The sequence below is a fragment of the Dipodomys ordii genome, unplaced genomic scaffold, assembly GCF_000151885.1.
Source record: "Dipodomys ordii isolate 6190 unplaced genomic scaffold, Dord_2.0 Scaffold2, whole genome shotgun sequence".
NCBI classification, from domain to species: Eukaryota; Metazoa; Chordata; class Mammalia; order Rodentia; family Heteromyidae; genus Dipodomys; species Dipodomys ordii.
Genome location: NW_012267218.1, coordinates 6787317 through 6804939, shown reverse-complemented (window position 1 = coordinate 6804939; position 17623 = coordinate 6787317). Strand labels below are relative to the sequence as shown.

The following is a 17623-nucleotide window of genomic DNA, read 5'->3' as shown; positions in this document are numbered from 1 at the left end:
TGAATGTAGCTATGACTATAGGCGTGAGCCACTGGTGCCTGGCCTCCTGTCTTTTTAATATTGTGAAATGTAGGAATACAGAGTTGGGGAGAAGGAACATTTTCCTGTTCATTCTTGATGAGAAGGTCTTGGATTTAAGTAGAATTATTTGTTTTACATAAATGCTTGACAGTTATGGAATGTTTAATTTGGTTGTTTTGTTTTGTTTTAGATTGATATTTTGTTTGCAAGATTAGCACTGCAGACTATTCCAGAAGATTTGGACCTACGAGATGACAGTTTGCTTAAAAATTTAGATATAAGATGTATAAGAAGTCTTAATGGTATGTCAAAAGTCTACTTACTTTTACCTAGTAGGAATTTTATCAGATAATAATCAGTTGTTTCTAAATCTGGTTTTTATAATGCAACTGTGTAGCTTTTAAATAAAATTAAGCATACTTAATACATCCTGCACGGTTATTCTTTGCTGTCATTATTAGTGTGCACACACACACAGACACACACACACAGACACACACACACACAAACGAGGCCTGGGGGACTTTTCTGAACAGTTTTATTGGCATAAGTTGGTTAACATGCTTTCACAACAGCTCTTGACAAGATTAAAAGTTTCAATTAGGAAATTGTTAAAAGTTGAGGTTAGGTGTAGGTAACAGTATTGTTAATTTTGTTTAGGATAGTGCTTGTTAGTTCAGTATTGATGCTTTAAATTTAATATTTTTTGCCTCTTGATTTAACGTTATTTATTCTACCATGTGAAGTTTTTATTTTGACATCAGTCTCAGAAAACGTACTAGTATTGCCAAACTTTTGATGACTTAATACTCTTATTTTTGTTTTTTGTTTTTTTTTTCACTATTAATTAGGTTGCAGGGTAACCGATGAAATTTTACATCTAGTACCAAATATTGACAACTTCAGGTTAACTCTGAGAGCTATCAAACTGTGGGCCAAACGTGAGTTCAGAATTTGTTGGCTAGCTTATTAAAAATGTTTAAACTTTTGTTCAACACTAACTTATCTTTCTGCTTTCCCTTATCAACAGGGCACAACATCTATTCCAATATATTAGGTTTCCTCGGTGGTGTTTCCTGGGCTATGCTAGTAGCAAGAACTTGCCAGCTTTATCCAAATGCAATAGCATCAACTCTTGTACATAAATTTTTCTTGGTATTTTCTAAATGGTATGTGTTTAGATTATATTAAAATAAAATTGATTGTAGACACTGAAGTTTAGTCTTATTTCTATGACATTTCTGCAGCTGATTTCAAATTCAAATTTTAGTTCATGATATAGTCATTAGATAGCCTTGAAGATCACTGAACTCCATTCCTTTCCCTAGATTTGCCAGCATCCCAAATCAGATACTATTTGTGCTTGCTTGCATAAACCTTACCTTCCGAATAAACTCTGAATTTTAGCTGTAACATCTGCTAAAATCTAATTTTTTAATAGGTTGGGTTACCAGTTACTTTTGCATAAAACTAAACACACCACCTTTTTCTTTCTTTGAATGCTTCTAAATCTACAGGCCATTACCTTTTGTGATTGTGTTTGCCTTTTTCTTTAAGCTGTGCTTTTATCTTTGGTAGAATAGTAAAGTTGTCATTTATATAAAAAGGTTTTGAAAATACATTAATGTTAAGTGCCTGAGGTGGGGACAGGGAACCCTTTGGGAATTAGTCATTAACCCAGGAAAGATTTGGGGCTGGGAGGGCGATTGATAAAACCTGAATTTGCAAACCATGATTTCTTTTAAGAAAAGCTCTAAGTTATTGCTTTGATTCCCAAAGTAGTGATAGTTCTTGGTTTTTAATCAAATTTATCCCAAGAGATATAGGTCTTTCCTATTCTTGCAATCTTTTCCTCCATCTGCAAAACAAATTTTTTCCCCCTAACAATTTTGTAAAAAAAAAAAAATTCAGTCATTGGACACTTTCTTATGTACATTCCACTGTTTTATAATTTGATAGCACATTTTGATATATAATAAGATATGACAAGATGAGTAAAACATTCAAATTTCTTTTAAGGCTACACACATAACCTAATAATATTTTTTTTTTATTTTTCTTTAGCAATACTGAGGCTTCAGCTCAGGTTATGCTTACCAGGCAGGTTTTCTGCTCTGACTGGCCATGAGTAGTGTTTTTTTTTTAATAATCTGACTTGATAATAGGGTGGCATATATTTTTTATTTTGTGTCTCCTCCATAATGGACTGAACTAATTTATTACAGATTTTGTTCTGAAAAGAATGTTCATGTTAGAGTTTTATTATTCCTACTCATGTTACATCTTTTAAGTTATAAGACGGAGAAAAACTGTCCTGACTTTCCTAATCATCCCTGCCTCTTTGACTATGATCAGAAGTAACTGTATTATTTGTCTTTTTCTTTTTAATATAATTTTATTATTAAGGTGTTGTACAGAGGAGTTAATTTCATAAGTCAGGTAATTAGTACATTTCTTTTTTGGACAGTGTCATCCCTTTGCTTTCTCCCAGTTAAAAAATAATTTTAATGAAATTATTAGGAAGGCAGGATTTTTTCATTGGGTGGGATTTATCTTGTTCAAGGTTGAAGTGAACACATCCGATGTCTTGAGATAGTGCTTCTTTATTTAAGTAGTGCTTCATTAGTTTTTTGAGGAAAGATGTTTGACACCAGTTTGAAAAAGATGCCAAATGCTTTACTATTGTAGAGGAAAAGTTTCAAGTAATCTTATGTCAGTGGAAAGGGATAAAAGATTATATATACCGAAGTGAATGAAGGATCACTTTCACAAATGCTGTATGTTTAACAAAATACGTTTAGATGATAATATCCAATAGTCTTATCAAGTGCTACAATCTTTTTAAACAGGGAATGGCCAAATCCAGTGCTATTGAAACAGCCTGAAGAATGCAATCTTAATTTGCCTGTATGGGACCCAAGGGTTAGTGTATTATTTTTTCCCCTACAAATTCACACTGTGCAATAACAAGTAAAAATCATCTGCATAAACTCCAGGGAGACTGCTTAGCCTTTTACAAATGAGTGAACATGTTCGTATTACACTTCTTCTAGATAACCTCATCTACTTGTCCTCTGGTGTGCGAAGCGTAATGATGTACCCTGTAAATCACATTTACTTGTAAAGAGTGAATACAAATTTCACTAACAATTTTAATTCTATATAGAAATACCTTGTAAGTCAATATTGTGTGGGCATTTGTGCTTTCAAAAAAAAATAAAAGGATACTAAAAATCCCTGTATTTTTTTATTTGATCTAAATATTTTGTTAAATTTGGGTGGTTAAAGGAAAGCTGTTGCTTAATGTTTACATGTGACAGACAATTTCTAAGTATTACTACGAGCTAATTGTAAAAGTTGGTTTAGATACTGCAGAAGTGTTAAAAAACGATTGGACTAAAGAAGATCTTTCCCTTTTGTTTCTTGAGAAATTAAGGACATTGCTGCTTATACATTTTAAATGTTTATGCCATGAACCTTAATAATTAATTGGAAGACTTTATAGATTTTCAGAATTCTTTTTTAAATTATTTGCTATCTTTATTGCAATGCCAAAACCTTTTTAAGTTCTGCTGTACTATATATCAAGCAGTGCTTTTTAAAGTTTTCCTAGCCCAAAGGTTTTTTTTTTTTAGGTTTTGAGGATAAGTAACAGTATACAGACTTTAAGATTAAAATTTTAAGTCATTCTATTATCTCTTAATGATATCAACATAGTATAGTTTCATCATGTGTTAAGCATAAACTCCTTATCTTGTTTATAATTTGCACAGAACTTGCACATGACATTTCTTTAAATAGTTACAGAGGCATCCTTATATCTGTTGCAGAATAAGGGAAAAGTAGATTGCGAAGAATTCTTTTATATTTAGCAAGCACCTTAGTAAGGTGACCAGAAATAGTCCTGCCCCTATACTTGAAACAAATCATTCGTATAGGCCAAATCGTTGATTCTCTGAAGAATTCCTATGAAAAGAATTTTCCTTACAAGGTTTTTTTTTTTCTCAACTTCAGCTATGAATGAAATAAAATTTAATCATTGATTCAGTGTAACAAGGGGTAAAAAGTCCAAGTATCTGTTGCATATGTACTTGAAGAAACTGATTGGCTGTTGTTGTATGTAGGTAAACCCCAGTGATAGGTACCATCTTATGCCTATAATTACACCAGCATACCCACAACAGAACTCCACGTACAATGTGTCCGTTTCAACACGGATGGTCATGGTTGAGGAGTTTAAACAAGGTAAGTGTTTATCCTCTTATGCTCTCCTTGTGCAGGAAGGATTACATACCATTTGTAGACCCACTAGTCAGCTGTTCAGTTTTATTGAAATACAAGTTGAAGTGGGTTTTGGCATAATTTTTTTATTATATATTTGAGAGTTCACTTATTTTCTTTTAGGTGTTTCATTTTTGGCTATGTTGGAAGATTAACACTTTAAAGCTGTATGTTTAGATGTGTGTTGTCCCTAGTTTAGTGCTATATTGTTGCCTTGTAAAATCAAGAGTGGTAACATTTTGTCTCCACGGGTGACTTGAGCTATGCCGGGCAGACTTCCTACATCAGCACAGAACTTTGAGTTGAATTGGAGTCAAACTGCTCATTATTTTAGAAGTTTGTTTTTTGTTAACTTTGTATTATAAACAGACTTGCTGTGTGTGTGTGTGTGTGCGTGCTTGCGTGCGTGCGTGCATGCATGTGTGTGATACTAGGGCTTTTTGTATTCATGGCTGGTACTTTATCATTTGAGCCAGATTGTAGAGGCTTGAACTCAGGGTCTGGGCACTGTCCTTGAGTTCTTTTTGCTCAAGGCTAGTGCTCTGCCACTGACCCACAGTTCCACTTTTGGTTTTCTGGTAGTTAATTGGAGATAATAGTATCGTCGCTTTTCTTGCCCAGGCTGACTTTGAACTGTGATCCTCAGATCTTAGCCTTCTGAGTAGCTAGAATTACAGGTGTGAGCCACCAGGTTTTCATTCTAGGTTTTTTGTTTGTTTTGGTCATGGGGCTTGAACTCTAGGGCTGGCTGCTGTCCCTGAGCTCTTCAGCTCAACACTAGCTAGCACTCTACCACTTGAGCTACATCCAGCCTTTTCTATTTATGTGGTGCTGAGGAATTGAACCCAGGGCCTCATGCATGAGGGGCAAGCAATCTACCGCTGAGTCACCTTCCCAGCCCCCAGTCTAGTTTTTTTTTTTTTTTTTAAAGAGGTGTGGAATCTTGAGAACTTGCTGGCTGGCTTTGGACCTCGAACTCCTAGGTCTCAGTCTCCTGAGATAATACAACAGGTGTGAGCTGCTAGTACCTGGCTTCCAAATTTGGGGGATTTTTGTTTTGTCTTTTTGGGTGCCAGCCTCAGGGCTTGAACTTGGCCTTGGTGCTGTTTGTTCAAGGCTAGCAGTTTGCCTTTGAGCCACAATTGTTATACTGGCTGGCTCTTTTGGTAATTAATTGGCGATAAAGAGACTTTCCTGTCCAGGCTGGCTTTGAACTATAGTCTGCAGATCTGAGCCTCCTGAGAGTAGCTAAGATTACAGGCATGAGCAACTAACACCTGGCTCCCTAGTTTTTTTTTTTTTTTTTTTTTTGTCTTGTTTTGTTTTTGGTCAGTCGTGGGGCCTGGGGACTGTCCCTCAACTCTTCAGCTCAAGGCCAGCACTCTTAACACTTGAGCCACAATGCCACTTCCCACTTTTTCTGCTTATGTGGTGTTGAGGAATCGAACCCAGGGCCTCATGCATGCAAGGCAAGCACTCCACCACTGAGCCACCTTCACAGCCCCTCCCCAGTTGTTTTTTGAGAAGAAGAATTGGAAAACAATTGTTTGATTGACTGACAGTTGTGGTAGTAGAAAAATGATGTATACAGTCAGCTTACCTTAACAATTTTCCCTTTTATCCAAAGGCTGTTTTTGGGAAGATGTTTCTTGACCCACTAGAAACAGCCGCTAAATTGTTTTTAGAAAGGCAAGAAATGAAGTGTATAGGAAAATCTTTTCTTCCCAGGTAACTACAGAGGTTCAGTTTTAAGCAAGTAATATGAATATGCCATTTTAAATGACAATGGTGATTTACTAGAAATTTAGCTTTTAATAAACTTTCAGCTTTTTTTTTTACTGTGTATGTAAGCATATGTCCTAGAGCCATAAAATAACACTTGATATAATTATTGTTCGAAGATTATAGTGACTGCATGTGGTATGCTTAAGGTTATTTTAAATTGTAGATGTTAGACTAAAGCATGCAAACATTCTAATATGTTTTTAATTTAGGTCTTGCTATCACAGATGAAATTTTGCTGAGTAAGGCAGAGTGGTCCAAGCTTTTTGAAGCTCCAAACTTCTTTCAAAAGTACAAGTATGTATTTTAAGGCATGTCAGACATGTTGCTCCTTTATAATGGTGTAATAGTAGCATATGACATCTTTTGCTAATTTACTGTAGTCTTGATCTTCTTTCAGTATCTGTAGAATTTTCCTTCTTCTCATAAAGAACATAAATAGGATGTTTTAGTGAACCCCTTTGTCAATCAATATAGTGTGTAGCTGCCACAGTTTTCCTGCCTGATCTAACTGAACTACTGTCTTTGTAAAGCATCAGATTTGTAGGCATGCCAGCAAATCTATATATACTGGCAAATGGGTGAGCCATTATAATTTTCAGTTAATATTTTCTGTTGAGAAATTTGAGTTTTCACTTAATTCTAGAAACTTGTTTAGCATAAAGAATCTTTATAACATACATAGACTTAATGTCATTTTGTACCCAGTGAAGTATTTCAATAGTTACAGCATTATCAGTAGTTATAGCATTATCTTCCCAGCACTAAGCCCTGTCAAGATTTCTATAAATAGTTTTCTTGGGATTTAGTGGGCATAATAATTTATGAATAGTTCCAAAATAATGGTTTAATACTTTAGGAGAGGTTAAAAGCTTTATTACTTGTGTTGGTTTGATGAAAATGTAAATTATAATAAATCTTAATTTAATTTTTAAACAAGACAATACATTGACTTGAAACTTCATTTGCCCTGGGCTGAAAAATTTCCAAATTCTCCTTCATTTTTTTAAATGCTTGAAACTTTCCTGACCATCTGATCTTGTATTCGATTGTGTTTTGTAATAAACTAAGCAAGATTGCTTAATGCTCTTTCCCCCAATTAAAAATAAGAATGATGACCATCACAATGTCTCTGTGTTTTGTTTGTTTTGCATGAAAAAGCAGTAGTAATTTATTAGTTGTGTTTTGTATTTCTTAGTAAAAGTTTACCTCTGTTACTATTTCCAAAAAAATTGTGATATCCAGTTGGCAGATATTTTTATTTGAGTGAGGAAGTATCTTTGAACATTTAATGTACTCATTTTTTAAATGTACTGATTCTTTTGAAACAGTATAAGAGAGATAACTTGATGCAAGGAGAATAAATGTTTTATGGAAAAATACCTGGCTGCTTTCAAATCCTGAGACTCAACCATGAATTATTTTTCCTGTCTTTCTTCGAGGAGTAAGAGATGGAAAGAATGGGATTCTTGGAAATACCTGCTTTAATAGCTTCCTTTAAGATTTGTATTGTCATTCAACAAACCTTGCTGCTCATTTTGTTGACATTATTAGGACTAGTTTTTCCTTTCAAAGTTAATGTTTCTTTTTAAACTAGTGCCTCTAAAGAAAATGTTGGGCAAAAAATATTTTGATATTTTCACTGAACCGTGAAAAGGTCAATTTTTTAAAGCTATTTTAAAAGGTTTAAGGGATAATTGCATGGTTCAGTGATACAGCACCTGCCTAGCAATAGCAAGCCCAAGACCCTGAATTTAAACTCCATTATCACATAAAGACTAAGTATAAAGACTATGTATATGGGAGAAAAGTAACATTTATTTTGGGAAATTTACATTTTACCTATATCCTAGGAAAACTTAAACATTTGAAAATGTGATAAAAGTGGCCCTCTTTCAGATACTATTGATAACTGTCTTGAAGTTTTTGAAGGTATTCACAAATTTGAATTTTTTCTTCTTTCTTTTTCTTTTTGGTTGGTTGTGGGGCTTGAATTCAAGACCTGGTCTTGTCCCTGAGCTTTTTTGTTCAAAGTTAGCACTCTATCCCTTTGAGCCACAGTTCCACTTTTGGTTTTTGAGTGATTAATTGGCTTCTAACCACCATCTTCTGAACTCAGCCTCATGAGTAGCTAAGATCACAGGTGTGAACCACCAGTGCCTGGCAACAAATTCGAATTTTTTTTTTTTTTTTGGTCTGTTGTGGGGCTTGAACTCTGGGCTTGGGCGCTGTCCCTGCGCTCTTCAGCTCAAGGTGAGCTCTCTACCACTTGAGCCACAGCACCACTTCTGGTTTTCTAGTGGTTTATTGGAGATAAGAATCTTACGGACTTTCCTGCCTAGGCTGACTTTGAACCTCCATCCTCAGATCTCAGCTTCCCGAGTAGCTAGGATTACAGGTGTGAGCCACCGGTGCCTGGCTACAAATTTGAATTTTTAAGATACATCTTCATAAAGTAACCTCTTGTCTGTAGAACACAATTGAAATGTTTTCTCATAATTGGAATTGATTATGGCTTTATTTATAGCATGACTTGAAGATATTCCCATTTGGTATGTGTGGGATTTAAAATTGTGTGACACATAGTTGCTATTCTTTGAAAGGAGGGTATCATAGAGGAAATTTTATTTGTCTTAAAAAGTAAACTGATCTTCCAGAAAGAGTCATCAGCTTGCCTTGAGTGAAAAGAGATGGGGTTCTTCTGTAAAGTTTTTTAAATTTATTTTTTATTTTTATTTTGTTGGTTCTGGGGCTTGAACTGGGCCTGGGCACTGTCCCAGAGTATTTTTTGCTCAGGGCTAGCACTGCCACTTGGAGCCACAACTCTACTTCTGTTTTTCTGGTGGTGGTTAATTGGAGATACGAGTCTCGTGGACTTGCCTGCCAAGGCTAGCTTTGATCTACAATCCTCATCTCAGCCTCGTTAGTAGGTAGGGTTATAGGTGTGAGCTACCCACGTCCCCGCTCTTCTGAAAAGTTTTGAAGCACTCTAAGAAATTGCTTTTGCTCTTTTGGGATATTTCCAGTGCTAGCAGTAAATAAATCAGCATTAAGAATTGTGAATACTCACTTTAGACATTACACTTAAATACAAAAAGGATTAGGGAAACCCAGTGTTCTCTGAAGTATATAATGATGAGTAATAATTTAGCTTTAAAATTGGTTTAAAATATTTAAGGTGGCAGTGAACTGTAACTCACCTCTGAATTATAAAAGGACTTACAAGGGCTTTTGACAGTGGTTTTCTTTCAGTGCTTACATCTGAGCTGGTCTACTCAGGTAAAGTATTGAGATGAAATGGCTAGGAGAACTACTTACATAGTTGTTTTTGTAGGTGATTTATTGGGAACTTGTAAAATGTTAGTTTGGGGGGGAGGTAATGATAATTGCATTGCCTTAAACATTTTATGTAGACTTCGGAGACATGGCAATTGAGAAGGGGCTGTCACTTTTTTTTTTATGCAACAACAAAAAAGAAATGTTACATTTGAAGTGCTTCTACTTCTCCGCTCTGATAGGAGCCTTGGAAACATTACCATTTCTTGATTTTAGCATGTAAAGTACAGATTTATAGAAAAATCAAGGTTGGATTTTTAGTATCTTGTATGTCACTTTGTTTCTGTCTTATTCTTACTGAATATAATGTGCTTTATAGAACTCATTTGCTAAATGTGCCTGAATAAAAAATTTGTATCTTCTAGAGATACTTGTAATGACTAATTTTCTATGACATTTATACATGAACACTGTACAGAAGAAAATCCTTTTCGTCTTTGGATTTCAGTTAAGAATCAAAAATTGAACTCTAGGCATCACAATTTTGAAATTGATAGCAATTTCAAACTTTAAAATATTTTATCTTTTGTATATAGAGAACATTGTGTTTTATGGTTTAGTCTGTCCTTGAAGACTCAGATGGTCATGAAGAGTATCCATTTCCACCATGTGGTGAAACAAGGAATTTCCTTCTTGGGCTTCCTTTGAGCTGCAATCCTCAGGTCTCAGCTTTCTGAGTAGCTAGGATTATAGGTGTGAGCCTCCAGCTCCCAGTCTATACATTTAACTTTTGGCCTATTTGTCTCTGTTGTTTTATGGTTATAAGACCTTAAGGTTCAATCAGTTTTTCACAATACTTCTGCCAGTGAAAAAGGTACTGTTAACTTAATTTTACACATGTACACAGCGTTAGAACTATCCAGGGTTGCAGTGCCTTTTTAAAAAAAGAAATCTGTTATTGGAATTTGAACTCAGTCTTGAGCTTGATGTCACTCTATTTACTATTTGAGTCATACCTCTAGTCCTATTTTAGCTAGTTACTTTGGAGATGGAATCTCTTGGACTTTGCTGCCTGGGCTGTCTCAAACCACAGTCTTGCGTATCTTAGCTTGTTTAGTATCTTTGATTGTAGACGTGAGCACACAGTGTTTGTCTGGAAATGTGTTATCTTTTAGCTGCTGGTCCTAGGGCTTGAACTCAGGCCTGGCCACTCTCTCTCAGATTTTTTTTCCCCCTTCAAGGCTAGTGTTCCATCACTAGCTACAGTTCCACTTCTTGCTTTTTTGTTGGACTGGACATAAGAGTTTCACAGACTGCCCAGCCTGGTTTCAAACTGATCATCCTCAGATGATCACCTTGCTGAATAGCTATGGTTACAGGCCTGAACCACCTGTGCCTGGCTTTCTAACTTTTTTTTTAAGTGTATTGTAAGCCTAGTTAATAGCCAGTGTGCTGTTTAAAAGTATAATAAAAAATACCCAAACATTTTACATTTTTAAAATTCCTAAAATGAAACCCTTAAAATGGCCTGAAAGCATCTTCATTTTTTAGCAACTGTGTTTTGTTTTTTACTTTTTTTCAGTGTGGGGATTGAACTCAGGCCCTGTGTACTGTCCCTGAGCTCTTTTGCTCAAGGCTAACACTTTCCATTTTGAGTCACAGTTCCACTCTGGCTTTTGAGTGAATAATTGGAGATAAAATTGTTGTGACTTTTCTGTTTAGGCTGGCTTTGATCCACGGTCCTCAGATCTCATTCTCCTGAGTAGCTAGAATTACAGGTGTGAGCCATTGGTGCCCATCTTGTGGTGGCTTTTTTTGGTTTGTATTTTGATACTCAGACTTGTTTTAAGGTAAAAATCTCACTGTGAAATGTGAGAGAAACATTAGGGTTTTCTAAGCTTCATAGTTTGAGAAGAAAGATTTTTTTTCCCTGTCATTGTGCTAGTGTCTACTATGGTGATGTCATTTTGCTTTCTTTTTTTGTACTGAGGTTTGAACTTAAGACAGGTACACTACTACTTGAGCCACCCCCCTCAGCTCTGTTTGCTTTTTTATGAGGTGAAGTTATTAATATGAAATTTACCTTTCAGCACTCAATGAGGTCATTGTAGATTGGTTTATTTCACTGAACTTTATTAGTGTAAGGAAAACGAATATGTGTAATAATCCACAATTTTTGTTCCAGGGACAGCATAGATTTTTTTTTAAAAGACATAAAAAGATAGTTAATTTGGTATTTTCTGAAATAAACTATTTTCAGATTGAATTCTGAATAGAAGTCATTTTATCCTCAAGGTAGAGGTATTTGTTTCAAAAATTTATACTATTAATACTACTTGAGGAAGTCTTGTTCTGGTTTCAGCGTTCAGTTTGTTTCAATACCAGTAAATTACAAAACCACATCGGTTAAATTAATTTTGAAGTTTTCTGATGTGATATGTGTATTTACCTACTCTGTTTGAAGAACAAAACCCTGGTGCTCTGATTTCATTAAAACATTTTAATAAGATTATATCTCTGTGAACAGCTCCTTTTTATCTTTATAGGTAGAACACTGTTACTGGATGTTACTGGAGTCATTGGGCAAAATTGTTAATGTGGAATTTAGCTACTTGTTTTGGTAATTCTTCATAAAATCACCTTTTTTCATTCAGGAAAATGTAACTCCAGTAATTAGAAGTGTAAAATTTGGTTCATAGGATTTTATGTGCATATTGAGATTGTAGGCCTCTCTGCTGCCAAGTTCTTGATTTATAAGTATATGTTTCATTGTGGTTTTAATATCCAACACAAAGCCCATAAATAAAATAAATAGCATGTTGTCTTTATCTTCAAAGGCATTATATTGTACTTCTAGCAAGTGCACCAACGGAAAAACAACGCCTAGAATGGTGAGTAGTAAGATAATTTTTGCAGAAAAAATAAACTTCAGAGTGAATCAGATAGCATGGAACAGGAGAAGCTGGGGGCGGCTTTTAACATTATCCCACTCAATTTTGTGTGCTCATAAATGGAACTTTACTACTTCTGATGAAAGCATTGGAATTAAAGAGTCCATATACAATTTACCATTTTTTGTACATGTTATTTATAAAAACATCATTTCTTGGCTGCATACTTAAAGTGGTTCAGGTTGTTAATCTTTCCTTAAACACTAGTGGGGTTATCTTAAGTAATCTTCTAGTTTGGAGAAGGAAGCACGCCTTACTTGTGCTCTACCTCAACATTTTTAGGTTCATTTTAAGGCTATTGGTTTTATATTTGGGAGAATAGTTCAGCCAATTGAACTGCCTGGGTATGTGTTTTAGTTATATATGATATACTGCTTTTTTATGTAAACATTTGGTTTGTATATTTGAGAATTTTTATGAAGTCAATAAAAACTTTTCTTAATACTAAGTGACATTTATTCAGGGTGGGATTGGTTGAATCAAAAATCCGAATCCTGGTTGGAAGCTTGGAGAAGAATGAGTTTATTACACTGGCTCATGTGAATCCCCAGTCATTTCCAGCACCCAAAGAAAATCCTGACAAGTATGTAATGCATTTTGCTATCCTTTAATCATAGAAGTTCTTATAGTTTGTTTTTATAACTAGTCTCACTATTCTTAACATGTGCCCTATAACCAACTCACAATTTATAACTTAGTTTCTCCATCAGCTTACATAAGATATTCTTGAAGAAAATCAGGACAAATTTTCTGTAATAGTTTGTAATGATGACATGCCTATTATTATAGTTAATATTCTTCAGGTGTGCTTTAACACTGTTAGAAATAATTCATTTATTTTTATGCTGGTCCTGGGGCTTGAACTTGTTAGCGCCTGGGTGTTGTTCTTGAGCTCTCTGCTGCTTAAGCTTCAGCTTCGCTTGTAGCTGTTTTGGTAGTTAGTTGGAGATAAAGAATCTCATGGGCTTTCCTGCCCAGGCTGGCTTTGATTCCCAAATCTCAGTTTCCTTAGGAGCTAAGGTTTTCGGTCTTGAGCCCCCAATACCTAGGAAGGGACATGTTTAATATTTTCTTTCTCTTTCTCCCTCTCTGTCTCTCTTTCTTTCTCCCAAGATAACTGTTAAACCAAATGTCATTTCTTGCTTTTTATCTTAAGGAAGTGATTTGGTTTGATCTTGAAATAATCTGATTTGTGATGGATTCTGAACCATTGGGAAAACATGTAAATAAGTACAAGCTTAGACTTTTGTTTTAAGGGTGTTAATATAGGTCAGTTGTTGTTCTTATTAGAGACCACGCCTATGTTGGAAGGATTTATGGAGTATTAGTAGTAAATATTTTAAAACAAATCAGCAGTAGCCTATGGTTGTGGTAGAGCCCTGGCTAGCAAGCCCTATTGCCACTAAAAATAAGCAGAAAAATAAAGATGGAAGGATTATTTAAGCTTATGGTATTTACAGTAATTGCTTAGGTCGTCTTAGGTCTTTCATAGTTCTGAAATAGTCTTGTTCAGACAAGATTTTGTTATATAACTAGCCTAGTCTTTCATTTAATCTCACTATGTATGTATGTATGTATGTATGTATGTAGGTTGGTTGTCAGCTTGAATTCAGGGCCTGGCACTGTCTCTGAACTTTTTTTTTTTTTTTTGGGTCAGTCATGGGGCTTGAACTCTGGGTCTGGGCATTGTTCCTCAGCTCTTCAGTTCAAGGCGAGCGCTCTACCACTTGAGCCACAGTGCCACTTCTGGCCTTTTCTGCTTATGTGGTGCTGAGGAATCGAACCCAGGGCCTCATGCATGTGAAACAAGCACTCTACCACTGAGCCACCTTCCCAGCCCTGACTCTGAACTCCCTTGCTCTAAAGTAGTGCTATACCACTTGAACCCACAGTTCTACTTTAGGTTTTGAGTGGTTAATCGGAGATAAGCGTTTCCCAGGAACTTTTCTGCCCAGACTCTCCTAGAGTCGAGGTTTTCAAATCTCAGTCTCCAAAGTAGCTAAGATTATAGGTGTGAGCCACTGGTGCCTAACTAGAGAAAAACATTCTTTTCTCCCCATTATTTGAAAACAATTTTTTATATTCCTGTCTTTTTGATACTTGAGAATCATCACTAAAAGAAACACAGATGTTTGTTACGAAGTCTGAATGGTTAGACACAGGAATATTAAAGGATTAGGTATGGGTGGGTAAGGACTTTGAAACTTTGATGCACTTTGGGTTTGGGATTTGTCAACTCAATTAATAGCTATATTTTCATGAATTCTGCCTAACGTGATGCTCTTCTTTTCAGGGAAGAATTTCGCACTATGTGGGTGATTGGGTTGGTGTTTAAAAAAACAGAGAACTCTGAAAATCTCAGTGTTGATCTTACTTACGATATTCAGTCTTTCACAGATACAGGTATGTCTTTACTTGCTTAAACCATTCTAGTGCTTGTATTTTGAATTTGTTGTGATATGCACAGTAACTACTAGTGATGTTTGCCATAAAGAGTTAAATTGAGACTAGTAAATAATGATCATTTGCAGGGTCTGGTGGCTCAGGACTATAATCCTAGCTACTCAGGAAGCTGAGAACTGAGGATAGCAGCTCAAAGCCAGCCCAGACAAAGTCAGTGAGACTCATCTCCAAATTAGCCACCAGAAATTCAGACGTAGTACTGGAACTCAAAAGTGGAAGAGCATTAGCCTTGAGCAAAAAGAACTTAGGGACAGTATCTGGGCCCATAGTTGAAACCCCCATCTGACCAAAACAAAAGGGAAAACATTAAAATTATCTTAATGGTTTCAGCAATGTGCATTATACATTGATGATTTTCTCTATAGGGAATGAACTTAAACTTAAGGTAGAGTCATTTTAAATTTAATTTGTTTACAATTCCCTATGGAATTAGAAAACCCTTCATGTTACAGATTTTTCTGTAAGATTGAGTCTGACTGTCTCAATCATTATCAACCTTAGAAATTGATGGAGCTGAATTGGTAATAGTGTGATATAGGGTAATTGTAGTATAAAGGGGAAACAAAATATAGTAGTTCTCCTTTACTTCTGTTTCTACTGAAGTTAGCCACAAACAGTAGATTTAATAGATTTAAATTGAAAATTCCAGAAATCACAAGTTTCAAATTGCATGCTGTGAGGCTGTGTCAGCAGCACTGTGCCAACCTAGGAAGCACAAGATGCTGAGTTCAAACCCTTTGTACTAGCAGAACATGAAAGAGAGTGCATGAGCTGTATGGAGTATCCTAATGGAATTTTGTACTGTCCTGCTTCATTCTGTCTGGGAAACCAAAATCATTTATGTGTACAGCATGTCCTCAGTGGGGGTTATGCATCTGCTAGTCACTTAGTAATCCCCCTCTGTATCAGACAATTGCTGTGTTGCTGTGCTTATATTCAGATAACCTTTTCATAGTAGCCTAATAGTGTGTCAGAATGTTTATTTACCTTATTTTATTCCATCATATAAACATAGCATCTTAAATTATCCCAATTACACTAAATATTTTATTCCAGTATATTGTCATAACTTCTTTTTTATTATTGGTTGTCCCACTGTGCATAATTACTAGTTCCTCTGTGCATAATTAATTAAGCTTGATCTTAGGTGTTGAAGGTATAGAAAAAAAATGAGTCAGTACTCTGGTTTGTAGACATACCCTGGTGCTCTGGGAAAGTAGCCCCTGGGGATAAATACAATGATATTATAAAACATTATTAAGTCCAGGTAACCCAGGTATAGTGATACAAGTCAGTAATCCGGTATTTATTTGGGAACCTGAGAAAGACTAAATGATTACTAGTTTCTGGCCAGCCTGCCTTAAATAGTAAGACGCTCTATTTTATTTTATTATTTTATTTATTTATTTATTTTGGGGGTCCAGTCGTGGGGCCTGAACTCTGGGCCTGGGCTCTGTCCCTCAGCTCTTCAGCTCAAGGCTAGCTCTCTACCACTTGAGCCACAGCGCCACTTCCGGCTTTTTTTCCTGTTTGCTTATGTGGTGCTGAGGAATAAAACCCAGGGCCTCAGGCATGCAAGGCAAGCACTCTACCACTGAGCCACCTTCCCAGCCCACGCTTTCTTTTTTTTTTTATTTTTTTTTTTATGTGGTGCTGAGGAATCGAACCCAGGGCCTCATGCATGCAAGGCAAGCGCTCTACCACTGAGCTACCTTCCCAGCCCCAGGGAAGTATTTATGAATAGAGAGATGGGGCTGGAAAGGTGGCTTAGTGGTAGAGGGCTTGCCTAGCATGCATGGAGCCCTGGGTTTGATTCCTTAGCACCACATACACAGAAGAAGCCAGAAATGGCGCTGTGGCTCAAATGGTAGAGCCTTGAGCAAAACAAGCTCAGGGACAGTGCCCAGGCCCTGAGTTCAAGCCTCAGGACTGGCAAAAATGAAAAAAATAAAATAGATGTTGGAGTATGATGAATGTATATATATATATATGTATATATAGCATCCAAATGGAAATGCATGGGGAGGATGGGCGGGGACAGGGGGGTCTAGTAGCATATAAATAGATCATTATACATGGATGCCACCAGTAAAGTTGACTCTGGAATAGAAGTTGTGTTGGGTCAGCTCGTAGAGGGCTTGGTAGGTCCCAAATATACACCCTAACAGGCCCAGGATGCTGATCAGGACGTCTTTAGCAATGGTGACAAAGCTGATATCCTCAGAGTAGAAGGTGGTGATCTCCAGCAGCGGGGGTATGATGAGGGCCAGGGCGCTGCTGCTCACCGAGCCCACCAGAGAGATGACCAGGTCCAGCCGGGGGATGAGCACGGCCAGCACGCCTGCGGGGGAGGAGGAGAAGGAAAATCATTGAATGCTTCTGGCACGAAGAAAGAAAGGAGGCTGAGATCTGAGGATCGCAGTTCAAAGCCAGCCTGGGCAGGAAAGTCCATGAGACTCTTATTGCCACTGAACCACCAGCAAACCAGAAGTGATGCTGTGGCTCAAGTGGTAGAGTGCTCGCCTTGAGCTGAAGAGCTGAGGGACAGCACCCAGGCCCAGAGTTCAAGCCCCACGATGAAACCAAAACCCAAATCAAAACTAGAGTCCGAGGCATATGGATGGATGGCACTGGAGATTTCTGCTCTCTTCAACTCCAGGTTTAAACATCATGGAAAGCTCATGTAGATTGTGGCTAAACCATTAATAGTTTGCCTTCTCCCGTACAAGGCGTGAACAGTGTTTCTGAGACTGTTCCCATGCCAACCACCTGCCCGTTCTTGGCATGGCACACCGGGTTAGGCTGGGTAGACTTGATGGCGGCGGCAGCTACAATGAGGCCTCTGAAGG

The 17623-nt window shown here is 36.7% G+C and overlaps 1 protein-coding gene across 2 annotated transcripts in view; it reads left to right on the top strand.

Annotated features, from left to right (window-relative positions):
- Positions 1-215: 215 nt before the first annotated feature.
- The window catches only part of Papola (poly(A) polymerase alpha), a 42808-nt gene continuing 25400 nt past the window's right edge, over positions 216-17623 (top strand). For both annotated transcript variants that reach the window (XM_013015133.1, XM_013015124.1), the window contains exons 1-9: positions 216-323; positions 873-962; positions 1052-1190; positions 2871-2943; positions 4146-4266; positions 6297-6381; positions 12198-12251; positions 12775-12894; positions 14605-14714. In XM_013015133.1, the coding sequence (XP_012870587.1) occupies positions 1105-1190; positions 2871-2943; positions 4146-4266; positions 6297-6381; positions 12198-12251; positions 12775-12894; positions 14605-14714 (649 nt within the window). In that variant the 5' untranslated portion in view covers positions 216-323; positions 873-962; positions 1052-1104. The remainder of the gene's footprint in view (positions 324-872; positions 963-1051; positions 1191-2870; positions 2944-4145; positions 4267-6296; positions 6382-12197; positions 12252-12774; positions 12895-14604; positions 14715-17623) is intronic.